The 17,047-nt window shown below is 38.3% G+C and overlaps 1 protein-coding gene across 3 annotated transcripts; it reads left to right on the forward strand.

Moving 5' to 3' along the window:
- Positions 1 to 1,338: 1,338 nt before the first annotated feature.
- tmc1 (transmembrane channel-like 1) lies at positions 1,339 to 16,321 on the forward strand. Of its 3 annotated transcripts, none has more exons than XM_088419771.1 (21): positions 1,339 to 1,453; positions 6,256 to 6,313; positions 7,415 to 7,435; positions 7,776 to 8,193; positions 8,266 to 8,439; positions 8,503 to 8,593; positions 9,785 to 9,866; positions 9,981 to 10,087; positions 10,171 to 10,269; positions 10,338 to 10,480; positions 10,552 to 10,696; positions 10,782 to 10,976; positions 11,354 to 11,533; positions 11,604 to 11,753; positions 12,376 to 12,504; positions 12,612 to 12,679; positions 13,110 to 13,349; positions 13,411 to 13,536; positions 14,752 to 14,830; positions 15,468 to 15,600; positions 15,792 to 16,321. In XM_088419771.1, the coding sequence occupies exons 2-21, from the start codon at positions 6,277 to 6,279 to the stop codon at positions 15,977 to 15,979; spliced, it is 2,805 nt and encodes a 934-aa protein (XP_088275897.1). In that variant the 5' UTR covers positions 1,339 to 1,453; positions 6,256 to 6,276; the 3' UTR covers positions 15,980 to 16,321. The 3 variants fall into 3 exon arrangements, with proteins under 3 accessions (XP_088275897.1, XP_088275914.1, XP_088275906.1); XM_088419788.1 differs by having other exon boundaries at positions 13,110 to 13,301; XM_088419780.1 differs by lacking the exon at positions 6,256 to 6,313 and having other exon boundaries at positions 1,386 to 1,453.
- The last annotated feature ends 726 nt before the right edge of the window (positions 16,322 to 17,047 follow it).

A 17,047-nucleotide genomic window follows, 5' to 3' on the forward strand; every position in this document is an offset into this window, starting at 1 on the left:
AACCATTGCTTCTAAAGTTGATCCCCACCCTGCTCTGCTCACATTGAACATTCAACATTATGTTGAGCATACAGATGAGGGGCGTTGGGTGGCGTTTAATGAACAGAGCATGTTTGTCTGCAAATTTTTGGAGAGATCAGGGAGTTCCTTGTTGTTCGAGATTGATGTATTTATGGAATGTACATACATGGATTACTTGCAATGCATGCGCACAATCTTTCTTTGTAAATCTAATGAGTGTTTATAATGCCAAGTTGAGATAACAACTTGAAGTCAAGTAAACTATAAAAAAAAAAAAAAAAAACTTGAAAGAAAATGAACACTAATGAGAATTAAGAAGGCTGCTAATCATTCATTCCCATCTCATACAGCTCTTCTGCATCATGAAAGGGTTGTTCTTTTTCCAGGGAGGAGTCCCCCCAACTTTCCTGCCACATTCTATCTAAATTCTTACTTTCCCCTCCAGTACTCACAAACAAAAACCTCTCCCTTGCATAGCTTTCTCTATGATTTCTGGAAAAACAAGAATGTGTGCTCAAGTGTGGTCTTTGTGGAAACTGTGTCTATATATAAACTTGTGTGCAAGTACTCCAAAGGTGAAATGTGCTGCATTTGCATATAAAGTTGTGTTTACGTGGTTGGGACTCAGTAGAATAACTATTTGTGTGCTTTTCCATGCTCCTTTGTGGGGGGTTGTACACCATAAGAGACCACATGCATGTGTGTGGCGAACGTGAATGTGAGTGTGCTTGCGCAAAAAGTGTATGCGCGCGTGTCTGCAGCAGATGTCCCGTGTACTGTTCGAGACTGGCTGCTCTTTGTTGCTGCTCCCTCGTGCAGACTGGCTGAGCCACGTGTTTCTCAGTCTGCAAGGACAGGCCACGCCCCCTCTCTGTAATCTTCAATTGAAGCTGCCAGGCCCCGCCTCCCAAGAAGACCAACTCCGCCTCATGCTTGATGACGCAGCTTTACTCAGGCATACTTATCGTGCTTTCCTCCCTTCCCCTTACACACGAGCCTTAGCTGTGTCGCACAGAGGAGCGAATTGAGCAATAGACTCACGCCATCTCTCCACACATGTTCAAGATACGGCTTGCTCCTGAAATGTTTCTTCCTCTTCCATACTATGTTAAAATTCATACTCTGATACCAGAAGCATAAAGAAAGAACAAAAGGTACTCTGGGCCAATACTTTGGCATAATGTGCCTGTATGTAGCTAATCTATTATTTAGGAATATTTATGCAGCAACAACCTAATAAAATAGGAACTATATTAAATTGGTGTTCATGCTGAAATACAAATAAAAACCAAATGCAACATGCATGTCAGGCCGATAGTTAATGTGTTTGCACTCTTAAGTCCAGAGACACAGACTCAGGCCAAGACACGGACTCATGCCAATGGTCACTTAGCCAGTGTTTGCCGGCTCAGAGCAACAATGCATCTGCTAGGTAAGAAGACGATTTAATGACTAACATTGGCTGTATCAAGCATTCAAATGACAGCGGCGGTCACCAGTTAGCTAGCTAGCTGTTCTTAGCAGTTAGCTGCGGGAAGTAGCATATAAGCCAAAGAGCTGTTGACTGTCGTTCGTAAAAATGTTCGCGTCCCTAAATATCAGAAAACTATGACCAATCACCACGTAATTCATACACACATACCTACACTTGCCCACTTCAGCCTGAAAAATAATATTACTAAAAATATAATCGTAAAATCCCTGATTTTGTGACCTTTTTCCTCATTAAAGCACACATTTACTGTAGTTAAACCTCAATGTGCAATTGTTTTCATATTTTTCACCGGTTCAAGTGGACAAGTAAGACTTTTGATGACAACCGAATGAAACAAATAAAGCCAGGAAACATCAGGATGCCTTCTCCTGTCATTGACGATGACTGAAATAAAGATGTCTCCTTCCAGTTTTGGGGCATATCCAAAGTTTTTTGGAAATCAATATAAAAAGCATCTTGAATTACTTCTAAATATTTATTGAGGTTGAATTTCAGGGTAAATGTAACTTTTATATACAGTAAAGAGCTGCTATATACCGGAACTTCAACCCACAGTTACATTGTGGTTTTAAAGGAAACAACCTGTAATAATTTTTAGAGGTAGCCACTCTTTTTTATTTTTTTAAAGGAATTGCTTATTTGCCAAACTGCAGCCCATTGTGATGTTCACTGGTTAATCTGAGATAAGTCATTACTTATCATATGTGCAGTAAATAATTCTCTTCGAAAAGTATTAAGCGGTGAAGTAAACTTACACACCATTGCAGCATTGTTTTCTACCAAAATTATTCGCCTATAAAATACTTATGCATGCCCAAGCTTGCACGAGAAAAGTTTTCATAAAAATATGCCTTGGAAAACAGATTTTCACAACCATTGTGGCTTTCTGCTTTCGGATAATTGGATGCATGTTGAAATCAGTGCAACAACAAAATTTACTTTCCACTGTGATGTGGAAAGAGTGTTGAACTTTACAGTGACCTTTGTTACACCTCTACTACGACACCAGCAAGTTAGCAGATGTACTTAAAATCCCCCATTCTTACAGACTGACGAGTTGAGAAAAATACAATGAAAAATCTGCCTCTGATTGATTGCCAGTGTAAAAGCAGTTACTGTGTCCATCCCAACTCATAAAGCTTTCATGATCAAACACAAGATAGAATACAGCACTACAGGAGTATTTGTTCCGACTTTGTACTTCTCCATCAGATTAACTGTACTCCTATCGTGTTCAGTAGAAGTACATTATAAGCGTTCATTAACTTCAGCAGAAACAAAAACTACTCAGAACAAGCAGTTGGTGCAGGCTGGTTCTTCACTCAGCACCATTCCAGGTTTTGTGTACGTCAAAGAAAACAAAACCCATTCCCCTTCAGAGCCCTAATCTGAGAGCTATTTTCAAATGATCAGATGTTTTTGTGGTTCCAGAACAGTTTCATTTAAATGACTATTTTTGTTTCAAAGCACACCTTAGTATTTGCATAGGAAAAACTGCCAGAAAGGGTGATTGAGATCTAATTTTGTAAATACAGTACTGTTCTTTGAAAGTGACAAACAACTCTAACCTCTACTCCAAAGCAAGGGGTCATTCAGGCCAGGATAATCTTGCAGGTAAATAACCTTGCACAAAATTCTATCATTTACATTCAAGTAATGACGACTATATGCTACAATTGCCTTATTGTTGAACCCCTCTTTAAAAAATTGTTTATACGGTAGTGTGAGCCACACCCGACTCGACGCAATCTACACCTCTGCCTGTTATCTCACTCGGAAAAAACAGTACGTTTTTTACCTCGGGGCCAAACTGCCTGTTGTATTAAATCAATGTCAACATTGGTGGGGTAGAAGTTCATGGGTTGATTGTTATCTTTAAACACTGGCAAAGGCAATTGACATTTGTTTTCTGACTTGTTGTGGTACATCGGAAGAATTATTTCATCTACTTATTTATTTAAAATTTTGTTATTAATCTGAAGTCCAGTTTTTTTTAGATCTACATAGTCAAATACATACTCTTCTGAGCAACTATGGAATGCGAGATACTGTTTTTTCTGAGACTTGTTTTTCTGAGTTACAAAGCGAACAGATCCACTGTTTGCGCCAAAGCTCATGCGGGAAATGTTGTGCTCAGTAAACTCTTATCATAATGGCTGTGAGTCAAGTCATTTTTCTCTACAAATTATTTCATTACTTTTGCTGATAAGCATTACATGCAGCAGTGACACACTGCACTTCTTGTTGCTACTTGTACGCCATGTCATTCGTGACTAGAAAAAACAAAAAACAAAATACATTTTGATTAGATTGAGGGTGAGAGGGGTTATGTGTATCTTTATGAGGTCTGTGATCGAATAATGACCAGTCCAGGGTCTGAATGTCTTTTGTTCAGTCATGCAAGTGCCAGTAAACCTGTACAAAAAAAAAATAAGTAGAAAATCAATGGGTACTATTTATCGTTTAAATGATCAATAAATAGAAAATGGATGGATAGGTATTAGCTACCTTTTAAATGATTAATCAATATATGAAAATATAATAAGAATACATATCCCATTGTATCACAACTTTGCAGTTATGTGGATTTATCAACACACGAGGACAGCAGAAGTCCTGTTTTCTGCATAAGGTTAAGGATAGAATGTACAGTATTTATGTCTCATAGCCAAATGTAACCATTACAAGATCCTGAGAATCAAATATACTTTTTTTTTTTTTTTTTTTTAAACATGTAACCAATATATTGGACCACCAACCTGTACTTGGTTGCCAAAACATTACTTTATTTGTAGGTGTGGGTCATTTGGGAGCAAACTGCAAAACATCTGCATGAATTTGAACAAATCAACATCAGTCAATTTGTTTAGGACATGTGCTAATCGCAGAACAAAAAGCACTTCAAAGAACAGCAAACAAGGAATAATGGCTTAAACTCAAACACTGCGGTTGAAAAAGAGTTCCTCACTGAGTGGTATAGCAACCAGAGCAATGATGTGGCTACCGGTGGTGGGAGTTTGCTGTAACATGCTATGTAATATATTACACACAAAAAATAGTAATATTGTACTTGCTACAAAAAAAGAGTAACACAGTGCATTATAATGCATTTTTTAGCCTGCAATAGTAGTGTAATGCATTACATTTCAAATACAGTAATATTGTATTGTAACTAATTACCATGAAATGACAGTAATAAGTAATAAATACAGCTTTGAAGTAACTTGCCCAACACTGGTGGCTACACAGTACGTATCTATATCACAAATGAGCTGAAATTTACACTTCCTTAAAGTCAGGCCTTGACCGCTTCTTTCATCAAGCTTTCCTCGTAGCTGAAGCTAACTTTAGAAAGACGGAATAGATATCGTATGCACAACACTCTCTTCCCCTCGTGAGATAAACTCGCAGGCATACTTCCAACAATTTCTTTTACCTCACACGTGCATGCATTCAAAAATAACTACAGTCGAGGACATTATTTTACATTGGCGCAATAGTACCCCCTGCTGGCTCACCACTTATTGCAATAATCCCATTATACATGCCAAGAATCTACAGTATAATTGTAGGCAGTTTTTCGTCAGTCGAGGGAGCGGACGCAAATTTCTGAAATTCCTGATTAAGATGAGTTACAACTTTTACGTAATAGACTTAGAAATACTTTCTCACATGAGCCTGAACAACAGAAAATCTAAAATTGCCCCAACAAAGGAACACCACATGGGGAATTGACAAAAGGCAAAACACAGGTGAGCTGGTGGAAAAAGAATATAAAGAAATGAATGGCTGTATAGAGCAGAGTTGTGAGAGAAACTGGAAGAAAATGAATGAGATGAGCTTTAGGACAGATTATTGCAGCGTTGTCCAAACTTGGTCCTTGAGGGCCTCTACCCTGCATGTTTTTGATGTTTCCATCTTCCACCACAAGAGATTCATCAGCAAGCTCAGCAAAAGCCTGATAATGTTCCTGATCATTAGAATCAAGTACGTTGGAAGAGAGAAATATATAAAAACAAAGGATAGCTGCCCTTGAGGACCGTGTTTGGGCACTCCTGGATTATTCAATATAAAATCTTCAATATATAGAGTACAAGTCTACAGTATGAAAAAAAACAAACACATTACAGATATGTAAGATTTCAAATTGGCTGTGGTATTTTGATAATTACAGCACAATGTACAGATAGTCCAATTCTACAATAGCAGAAGTGGACATACAGTAATTTAAGTGGCTGGAGAGAACCCTCGCAGGAGCTGGGAAAACATGCAAACTCCACACAGGAAAGCCCGGGCGAGCTGGAATTGAACTCGGGACTCTGAACTGTGAGGCAGACGTGCCTCCAAGACAAAACTAGCCAACATTTGAACATGACGCAAACAACTTTATCACTGGCTTTGACCTTCTGCTCCCCTCAGTGTTCATGATTGGAGGCACATGCACGCTGCTGGAGCCACACACGCACACCTATCACAATGTATAAAGGCAGTCATCATAACTCTTTTGAATAATTGATTGACAGTGAAATTACAAGGCTCTAAGGTTTCCAGGATGTCATTGTCTGTGTTTCGGGTCAATGGGTGGCAAGGAAAAAGTGAACTTGTCATGCGAGGTGTTCATCATAGACCTCCCTCTCTATGAACATATGCACACACTGTTTGTTGTCATGGCAGTGCGTTTATCCACTCCATTTTCATCTCATATGTTCACTTTACTCTGGACCTTGGGCCATTTGGAGGTCGAGAACCATGAGAAGAAAATGCCTCGCGATAAACTGATCGGCACTGAGGATGACAGTAAGTACATGCCTCTTCACAGAATATCAACGCTATCAATTTATTTCATTTTTTGTGCCACGTAACAAGACAGACGCTCAAGGGATGGATTCCATACTTTTAAGCGCAAAATGGCCCTTGCAATTGGGCCCTGAGAAACTATTTGCATTTCCATTTCAATCTGAATTGTTAACATACTGTTAACCTTAAGGTCTGCGTATTTGGTTGAACTTTTGTTGCTTCCCTGTCGCCCTTTATGTCACCCCGTCTTCTTCATTAAACTATAGTTTGCAACCTACACTTGTCTGATAAACTCATCCTTAATGGGCCGTGACACCATGACTAGTTTCACGACAAACACATACCAAAGGGCTAATCTCCTCAGTGTATCTGTTGCTGTCAGCTCATAATTTCAAGTAGCACACACAAATTCATAGTAGTTCTCATTTTCATATCATTAAATTGCCATAGAGTATCAAAGCATGCCCGTGGCTTGCACTGTATGTTTTTACGGTATGGTTGCTCGCTCTCTAAATTGTTATGTCTGATTGATTGATATCAGACTTTGCAATATTTGCTAAGTGCAATAAAACACAAACATCTGGCATATAGTGTAAAGAACACTCAGTTGGGTCAAAAATAACCCAATTATGGGTTAAAAAAAAAGGACTGACCCAACATTTGGGTTAATTTGATCCAACTCTCTTTTTTTTCTTTACACGTAACAATTTGATTTTGGGGGTTAATTTATACAAACTGACTGGAATGTTGCCCAAACTGGATTGTTTTTAATCCAGTGTGTTTTGATTGTATAATTTGCAAAAATGTATTTTGAAGAAAAAACGTATGAAGGCTGAGGAACAACAACAAAAAAATACTTAACAGCCATTGACTGATGGGAATAGTAAATTAATCCAATACCGTATTCACATATGATGTTACATCCATCTATTTTCAATGCTGCTTTTCCGGGCTGGAACCGGTCTAAGGTCATGAGAGAGGAAGCGGATCTTAAATATTTGATCTCCTCAATCAAGATGCATGGTTTCAAATATTATTTTGTTGTTGTTCTTGTTTTGAATAATGTTGCTAATTAATCTCTTATGGCCACTCTGTTTTTAGTTTACATTGGCTTGGACATAGGTAAGTTCTTACTATTTGTGTTGACCACAATAATTAAGTCAAGCTTCAATGTACTGATCTGAAGTAATCCAAATCATACATAATTTAAATGAAAGTAAATCCTACATTGTTCTATTGTTAATTTAGTTTTCATTTGTACTTGTCAGTTTGAAGTTATTTCAGGCATCATTGTGGGTTTTTCAAGATGGTGTTAGCAAAAACCAGTCACAATGCCACTGACCAAGGTCCTAATGACATTTCACTTGATATTAGTAAAAAAGTCTTTTTGTTGGACTGTACAAATACCGAACAATACCAAATTCAACTGCAACTATAATAACAACATTGACTTATTATGCAGGTGATGAAGATCATATTTGCACTATACCAGAGGAACATAAGCGAAAGAAAAAAGAAAAAAAGAAGCAGGATACAAAAAGAGAGAGAAAGGAGGAAAATGGACGGAAGAAAAAACACGCGGGAGACACTGAAGACGAATTGGCGGGCGCATCAGAGAGGGGGAAAAAAGGCAGGAGAAGGAGAGGAAACAATGATGAAATTAAAACTACAGAGGAGATTTTGAAGGACGACATAGAGAAGACAGAAAGGAAGAAGAACCTTAAACATAAACACAAAAGAGTAAATGAACAAGAGGTGACCAGAGCTAAGGATGCCGATGCCAAAAGGAAACAGAAACATACAACTGCCCAAAAGGAAGAGAGAAAGGAGAAAAAACAGGAAGTGAAGATGAAAAAGCACAAGAAAGTAATTGAAACAAGGTAAATTATTAATCGGACATCTTAGTGAATATATGAACAAAAAAAATGAATCAAAAGACAAGGAAATCTCAGTTCAGAGCAGGACACAAGTGAGGAAGACGACAGCGATGAGGAAGAACTGCGGCCAGAGTCCCTGACAGCAGAGGAGCTCCAGGAACTAAAAGAGGAAGTGGACGAGAGGAAGAAATTGATCCAGAGTCTGCGGGGAAAGCCGTTGTCGATGAAAAAGAAGCTGTTAACCTTACGGTAACTTCAGGTCAACCTATTGACTTGAGTTCTTTTTTCGTGAAGTCAATTTCTTCCTTTCAGAGAGTCTCAGGAATTTGTCGAGAACTATGAGGGGGCTTTGGGCAAAGGGAAAGGTAGGAAGCTCTACGCATACAAGGTCTTGATGACCAAGGTAAGTGAACAGTGACTATTTAAGTACAAGTATAGAATAGAATAGAATACCTTTATTATCATTCTACACAATTGGTTCATATAAATAATTTGAGCAATAAATAGAATAAATCATGCATAGATAACATATTCCTTATAAGTAGCAAAATTAACCTTCCGTGGGAAACAATAAAATGAACTAATATGCCGGTAAATAAACTGGAGACACATTAGCCTGGGAGCCTGTATGCTGTTTAAAACATGCTCTTACACAATCACAAACATAATCTTTGGAACTGAAGCAACCACTGATGATCATGAATCCGTTTTTGAGGGAGCTTAATGGAAGAATATGAAAGTAAAAATAAGATTTTTGCATGCATGTCTGCTTATTATAAAACAAAGGTTTTTGTGTTTTTTCAGCATAAGATTCATAAAATACTACACCCACCATTTTCAGTTAATTGCCAGTAAGTGTAACTAAAATCAATGAAATACCATGAAAAGCAACCAAGTAGTTTCAAAATTAATTAAAAGCTCAACATTAATTAAACATTTGACAGCTACTTCGGCAGCCACAATATTATGTTCACTTGAGTGATCTAGGGAGATACAAGGAAGAGCTGCACAAGAAAAACTGCCTTTAAAAAATATCACAGTACTTTGGCTGTCATTGGGGAATTTTCTTAACAAGAAGTTCAAACCTGAGGCTGTAATTTACATTGGCATTTTACAGGTCATTGTATATTTTACTTAGTAGTTTATTTAGCATCATGAGGTGTCACAAGAGAACAAATGTTTCTGAATATCAACAAATAAAGTATTAAATTAATATGTCTGGTGAATGTATCATGTGAAATACAACTCTGGTTATCTGGTATAATTTTCACATCTGCATTTTAGTTCTGAATATTTCAAAAACTACTATGGCTACTAATTGAACAATATTTTCCAAAAATTGCATTTTTTGACAATACAAATACAATTTCTTCAGATGTCTTTTCTGTATGTATGTATGTATGTATGTATGTATGTATGTATGTATGTATGTATGTATGTATGTATGTGTGTGTATGTATGTATGTATGTATGTATGTATGTATGTATGTATGTATGTATGTGTGTGTGTGTATGTATGTATGTATGTATGTATGTATGTATGTATGTATGTATGTATGTATGTATGTATATGCATTTTTTACTCCAATTTCAGAAATGGATGAAATTTCAACGAGACTTTGAAAACTTCAAAACTGCTTGCATCCCATGGGAGATGAAAATCAAAGAGATTGAAAGTAAGTTCTAAGTCATAAATAAGTCTTTTAATCTATCATTACTGGGAGTGTCTAAAGGGCCCTGGAATGAGCATTGTGTACAGTACAATCATTTTTAGTACTCTCTCATCACAGGTCACTTTGGCTCTTCTGTTGCTTCTTACTTCATCTTCTTGAGGTGGATGTATGGCATCAACATGATCTTGTTTGGGCTCACGTTTGGCCTGGTCATGGTGCCAGAGGTTTGTTGCTTTAAGTGCTTCCGTGTCTGTGTCTATATGTGTCTTTTTCACGCCACTGTTGACACTATTTTTTTGTAAGTCAGGCATTAATGGGGCGGCCCTATGGCAGCATCTCAAGAAAGACGGTCCCGCGGGCTGAGGAAGGGAGTGCCATGGACTTTGCTGTCTTGTGGGACTTTGGGGTCAGACATCTTGTTGTCACATAATGTCCCATTTACCTGTTCACATGAATTAAAACATGCATCTGCAGGGTTACGCCCAGTATTCTGTCCTCTTCTACGGTTACTACAATGACCAGCGTGCCATTGGCTGGCTCAAGTTTCGTATGCCTCTGTCTTATTTCCTGGTTGGAGTAGGAACAGTGGCCTACAGCTACATGGTGGTTATTAGAACGTGAGTTTATTCACAGTGTATATGCGGTGCATTTTGCACTTATGGTGACTACGCCTTGTCTCCTATGAAAGGATGGCCCGTAATTCAAATGAGACTGGTGTCGGAGATGATAACAGCTTTAATTTCAGCTGGAAAATGTTCACAAGTTGGGACTACCTGATAGGGAACGCAGAAACTGCAGATAACAAATTTGCCTCAATCACCACCAGCTTCAAGGTAGATGCGTTGATGTGGACGTTAACATTTATGTAATAGGAGAGATGAAAAACCGCCTTGAGTATCCCACCTACTGCCTCCCCAGGAAGCCATCTTGGAAGAGCAAGAGAGCCGTAAGGATGACAACATCCATTTGACGCGCTTCCTGCGAGTGCTGGCCAATTTCCTGGTGTTGTGCTGCCTGGCAGGAAGCGGCTATCTCATTTACTTTGTTGTGCGGCGCTCTCAGAAATTTGCCCTGGATGGACTGGAAAATCATACCTGGTGGGAAAGGAATGAGGTACAAATTGAGGCGTTGACCATGGAATTAATCGTTATTAATTGAGATATAATCTGTTCGGATTCATTTAGAAAATGTCTGCATATACTCCCTGGTCACACATTGCAGTATTATTTTATATTCACATTTACAATTTAGAGTCTAATAATAGTATCCAAATGTTGGTTTGTCATTCAGGTATTACACTTTTATTACACTTTTACATGTTTCCTCCAGCATCAAGTAGGCTTGCAGAGCAAAGTAGCAAAACTGACTAAGGAATTTCCATACAGTTTACTTAAATCTGCAAAAAAACAACATTTAGTTGTTTACTCTTTGCATATGTCCACCTCCATAGAGCATCCACTAGATGTTGTAACGGGCTGTGTTTTTCCCAGGTAAATATGGTCATGTCATTACTGGGGATGTTTTGCCCCATGCTATTCGATATCATTAGCACCCTGGAAAACTACCATCCTCGAGTCGCCCTGCAGTGGCAGTTGGGGCGAATCTTTGCTCTCTTTTTGGGAAACCTCTACACGTTCATCATTGCACTGATGGATGAGATCAACCTCAAAGTGAGGATTGTAGTGTGTACACGATAGGCACTTTATTGAAGTGTGAACTCAGTGAGTATGCGTGTTTCAGAGGGAAGAGGAAAAAATCATAAAGTTTAATATAACACTTGGGGAAGCAAGTTTTTACAACGCCACCCTATCAGGAAACGGTACTGCGCCACCTGCTGTTCATCCTGCAGATGTGCTTCGTGGGCCCTGCTGGGAGACCATGGTGGGCCAGGTTAGACTGTTAGACACTTACCATGACATGCAGCGTTTGGAAAATGACCTCTCAAATATGCACAAGCTAATTGGCCTCAGTGCTTTGAGCCAGGCTTAGATGATAATTGTGATCAAAGGATTGACATACTGTATATGTAAGTACAGTGAGCCCCCGGTTTACAAGATTAATTTGTTCCGCGGTTGGGATCGTAATGCGAATTAGCCGAATGGTGGGCAATCCAAATCTATGTTGATTAGCTAATACGATATCAAATATTAATATAATATCAAAAATGTATATACATATTAAAAATTGATATCAAAATAGTACAGTAAGTATTATATATAATATACATGTATAAAATTAAATAACATCATGAATAAAACATATATAACGGATTTATTTACCTTTGGGCGACGTGACGAGCTTGTTGTGACCATATTCCCTCATGAGGGTATCCTAGCGTAAAAACGTAAGGCAGGGATGTCATAAACCGGGGGTCCACTGTACTCCACAAATTATTGTCAGTTTTGGCCATAAACAGAAATACCTTGAATGTGCAAACACTTTTTTCCTTTGGGTACTAGAAAACATTTTTAAATGCATGCATATTACATCATGAAAGCATGGTTCTTTGCAGGAGTTTGTGCGGCTCATCATATCTGACACCATGACAACATATGCCACATTGTTTATTGGTGATTTTCTGAGAGCAGTGCTTGTTCGTTTTCTCAACCACTGCTGGTGCTGGGACTTGGAGGCCGGATTTGTGAGTCAGCTTTTTGTTAACTGCCACTGAAATGTCTTTAGAGGCTGTGAAAACATGAGTCACAGACAATTTTGATCATTTTCTCATTCCTCTGTACTTTCTGAAAGCCGTCATACTCTGAGTTTGATGTCAGTGGCAATGTTCTTGGCTTGATCTTCAATCAAGGAATGATATGGTAGGGGAAAAACTGTGTTTTATTATTTCTATATAAAAGCACTGTAAGTGAAGAGGTGAGATCCAGAAATTTTGATTCAAACAAGGGTAAAAATATTTATATACACTTGAAAAACAGTTTGATCAAAATAACTCAAATGGGGGGGGGGGGCAATCCTACTCTTTGGAAAAAAAATAATACTTATTATTTGATTCTATTTAGTTAATCCTTAACTGTTAATGCGAATGTGGATGATAGTTTGTCAATGATATACTGCATGCGAATTGTGATTTGCTGGTGATGACAAGCACACCTGCGACCCAAATTAGTCATAGAAACAATATCTCTATCTTGTTTCATTCCGTTTGGTCCTATTCAGGCAGTCCACCTATTCTGTCCTTTATCGTAAGCAAAAAAAAAAAATATATGCAGTGTGTGGATTTTTTTCTAGGATGGGTGCCTTCTATGCTCCCTGCCTACCTGCCTTGAACGTCCTCCGACTGCACGTGTCCATGTATCTTCAGTGCTGGGCCGTCATGTGCTGCAATGTGCCTCAGGAAAGAGTCTTTAAAGCCTCTCGCTCCAACAACTTCTACATGGCCATGTTACTGGTCATTCTCTTCCTATCCACCCTACCTGCAATGTACACTATTGTCACAATACCTCCATCTTTTGATTGCGGACCATTCAGGTAATTAATATATCCTATTTAAAATGTGAGTCACTGGTATTCGTTCACTTTTTTTCCGTAGTGGCAAGAATCGCATGTTTGATGTAATCCATGAGACTCTAGAGTCAGACTTCCCTGCCTGGTTTGGAAAGGTTTTCAGCTATGCCTCAAATCCTGGTCTAATCCTACCCTTCATGCTGTTGATGGTGTGAGTAGAATTGATAAATGTCTTGTACATACAGGAAATGCATGCGATGTTTGACTTTTATGTCGGGTAAACTATATTTAGTTCTGTCATCATAAAAACTAATCTGGCTGAGAACATTTAACTCCAGGGGCTCTATTTTCATAGACAGGTGCATCTGCTCTTGTAAATAGTGCTGCATCTTCATTCTTGTGCTGGGAAAAGTCTTGTTTGTTGTGTTTCGCAACTTGGCATATATTGCACCTTTCCTGGCGCCATCAATTACACGCCGCTGTCGTGCCTGTTAATTTGGTGACAGCAATTAGACAAGGAAATAGACCAGCTAAAAGAAGGTTAGGTTGCAGCATACTGTAGGTGGTCTAACATGATTTGGTGGTTTTGATGGGGTGCAGCTAGTCAGTTTCTCCCTAGACTAATAAGGTGGATGTCATTATATTTCAGTCAGAAATTGTTATCACCTTTTATCACATCACAATCTTATCACATTGTAGGTCACACACCTCTATAATGCTGAATTTACAGAGAATGAGTGGAGCTACTTCCATTGGCCTGGAACCACCCACAATGTGTGTCAACACCCCTTACTAGTTGCCCTTCTCTCTGAAAACACCAAAAGAATGAACATCGCACCTGTGCAGACAATTAGAGTGTTGTGTTGGAATTTTGCTGGGCACAGATGTAGGGCACATGTTGTTCTCAAGTCTGTACTGTATTACCCGTAAGTGCACGAGCCAGTTACAGTATTTTCTTTGTTAGAACAAGCGAGCATCAGTCGAGCTAAAGAGTCAAAACTCAGCATTTTATTTGTTGGTATACAGGAAGGGGGCAGTTCAGTGGATTGGTTAGCAAGTCCATCTCACAGTTAAGAGTCAAATCCAGCTCACTCTGGCCTTCCTGTATGGAGTTTGCTGTTTTCCCCAAGCCCGTTTGGGTTTTCTCCGGGCACTCCGGCTTTTTCCCACACTCCAAAAACATACATGGCAGGTGTTTTGGACACTCTAAATTGTCCTTGTGTGTGATTGGTTGTTTGTCCCTGTGTGCCTTGTATTTGGTTGGTAACCAGTTCAGGATGCCTCTCGCCCGATGCCTGTAGACAGCTGGGATAGGAACCAGCAAGCCAGCGACCCTATTTCGGATAAGCGGCTATAGATAATAGATGGATTGATATACAGGAAGTGCATTCATTATTGACTGATAATCCATCCCTCTTTCTTTTAGGCTGGCAATTTATTATCTGCAGTCCACATCCAAAAGCTACAAACAAGCGAATGTTGAACTAAAGAAGAAACTGCAAATGGTAAAGTTTTTCTTTCAGCTCCACCAGGATTCTAGTTTATAACACATTAGTATCATGAGCTAGTGGTTAGCATATATGTCTCACAGTCTAGAGCTCTTGGGTTCAAACCCTGAATCAAGATGACTTTTTTTTATGTTTGTTTGCTCTCCATGCAATGAAGTGGGTTTTTCTCCAGGTGATTTTGGCTTCATTTCCAATACATGCATGTTAGTTTAATTGGAGACTAAATTAGTGTAGCCATGTGAGACTGTGAATGAATGATTGTTAAACTATATGTATGTGCTTTAGTGATCAGCAGGGTCGATCAAGTATAAACATGAATAACTTGAGCCTGGTTTTAGACTGCAACTAATAAAAAATAAAAAATCCTCTTGGGTGACGTTTTGTATAATATGTGTAATTTTTAGCATTTATGGAAAAGGATTGCACAGTAGTTAGAATGATGCATGGCAGTTGTACTTTTAGCAGTTGTCCAGCAGATAGCAGCAAACTGATAGCCCGTTTCCAAATGTCCAGTCGTTAGTTGTATCGGTACCGGAGAGATTTTATTAATAATTCATTAATTGCATTGCTTTGTGATTCACATTGACAGTGGGAGTTTGATAGTTATATTAGCATATTTGCATTTCCCTTCAAGCAAAATGAAGAGAACAAGAGAAAGAACAAGCAAGCTGCATTAAAGGCCGCAATGGATTTGGAAGAAGCCAGAAAAATTGTATCCGAGGCTGTAAAACAAAAGAAGACCAAACCTTTGCTTCAAGAGCATAAAAGTAAGTACGACTTAGTAAGTAAGACACAGTATAATAATAATAATAATAATAATAATAATAATAATAATAATAATAATAATAATAATAATAATAATAATAATAATAATAATAATAATAATGGAAATAGTTCAATTTCAAATGTCATGTTGATTTTTAGCAATGTATTAATGAGTTCCTTTCCTTCTCTACAGATGGGAAAGAAGATAGATCTCAGAAATCACATCTTGGCAAAAACGGACATAAATCTTCTGCTGCCCGAGACCAAGTACGCTCAACAAGTTATCACCATAGCAACAATAGGGCTTCTAGGTACCTGCCTGGTTTCTCTCAGCAAAGTGATCAGGAAATACACAGGGTGTCAAGGCTGCAGAGACATTAAGTGAGAGAGCATAATTTGGAAAAAGGCACTTCACTGAGAAAGTAATTTTCAGATTTTTGTGGTTCAGAAGTTTGCAATACATGTATTATTGGGCCCATTTTCACACAAAAATGCTTCCGTTTCCAGATGACAGAGTTATACAATAAAATGATGTGAATTTTGTGATCTAAATGAGAGGACTTTGAACATCCAAGAGATCATGAGAGTATAACAAAGTCTGCAAACATCCCTGTACAACGGTGTTATTTGTCTATGATGGTTGGTCTGATTTTGCTACTGTATGAATCAACAATATTGATAAACTCTTCAAAACTGGACCTGTTCTACAAACTGCATTGTCAAAAGAGCAAAATACTACACCAGATAAATAAATTAGTCTCATGTCACAAATTAGTCTCATGTCACAATAATGATAACGCAGATTATAGATGTGGTGTGTACGTGTTTTGGGATAACAGAATTCACTAAAATTGGAGACAGTCATTTTCCAATGACAAGGTTTGTTTTTAAATTTGAGTTTATAAACTTAATGTGAACGTAGGTCTTGTTAGTACTGTAGTCAGAGTACAGTACTATGTTGATATACAAGTAATAGACGTAATCTTGACGTTCCTTGGCACCCCTGCTATTCAACTGGCATCATTTGACATTTGATCGTGGCAGTAGGAATATGCCAACTCCTTAATTGTAAATTCATTAATTGTGGTCTCCTGAGCTGACCTTTATCATGTTACAAGGGTGTCTGCCTTGAATTATCTGATAACGATGCACTGTCAGATCAAGTAACCTTGTGGCTCTTCCGCTTGGTGGTCCTGTCCATCAATGATCCGTCAGCCGACCAGTTCGTCAAACAAACAAATGTCCTGTTTGGCAATTAATGTACTGATTCCACCACAACATTATGGCGTCAAGTGACGTCAATAAGAAATATACAACCTATTTGTTAGAGTAAATAACAAATAAAACACTATATAAGTAGGCCAAGTAGTGAAATGAAGTTACAGCGCTGATCAACTCTTTATCCGTGGATGCTCATGATCAATTCATGATAAGTAAGCATCAAGTATT

This window comes from Hippichthys cyanospilos, chromosome 1, assembly GCF_059441005.1.
Source record: "Hippichthys cyanospilos isolate Australia breed blue-spotted pipefish chromosome 1, RoL_Hcya_1.0, whole genome shotgun sequence".
NCBI classification, from domain to species: domain Eukaryota; kingdom Metazoa; phylum Chordata; class Actinopteri; order Syngnathiformes; family Syngnathidae; genus Hippichthys; species Hippichthys cyanospilos.

Coding starts and splice junctions, on each gene's coding strand:
- tmc1 (XM_088419771.1), top strand. CDS start 6,277: ATGCCTCGCGATAAACTGATCGGCACTGAGGATGACA. Junction 8,194..8,265: donor AAGAAAGTAATTGAAACAAG/GTAAATTATTAA, acceptor AGGAAATCTCAG/TTCAGAGCAGGACACAAGTG. Junction 13,350..13,410: donor TTTGATTGCGGACCATTCAG/GTAATTAATATA, acceptor TTTTTTCCGTAG/TGGCAAGAATCGCATGTTTG.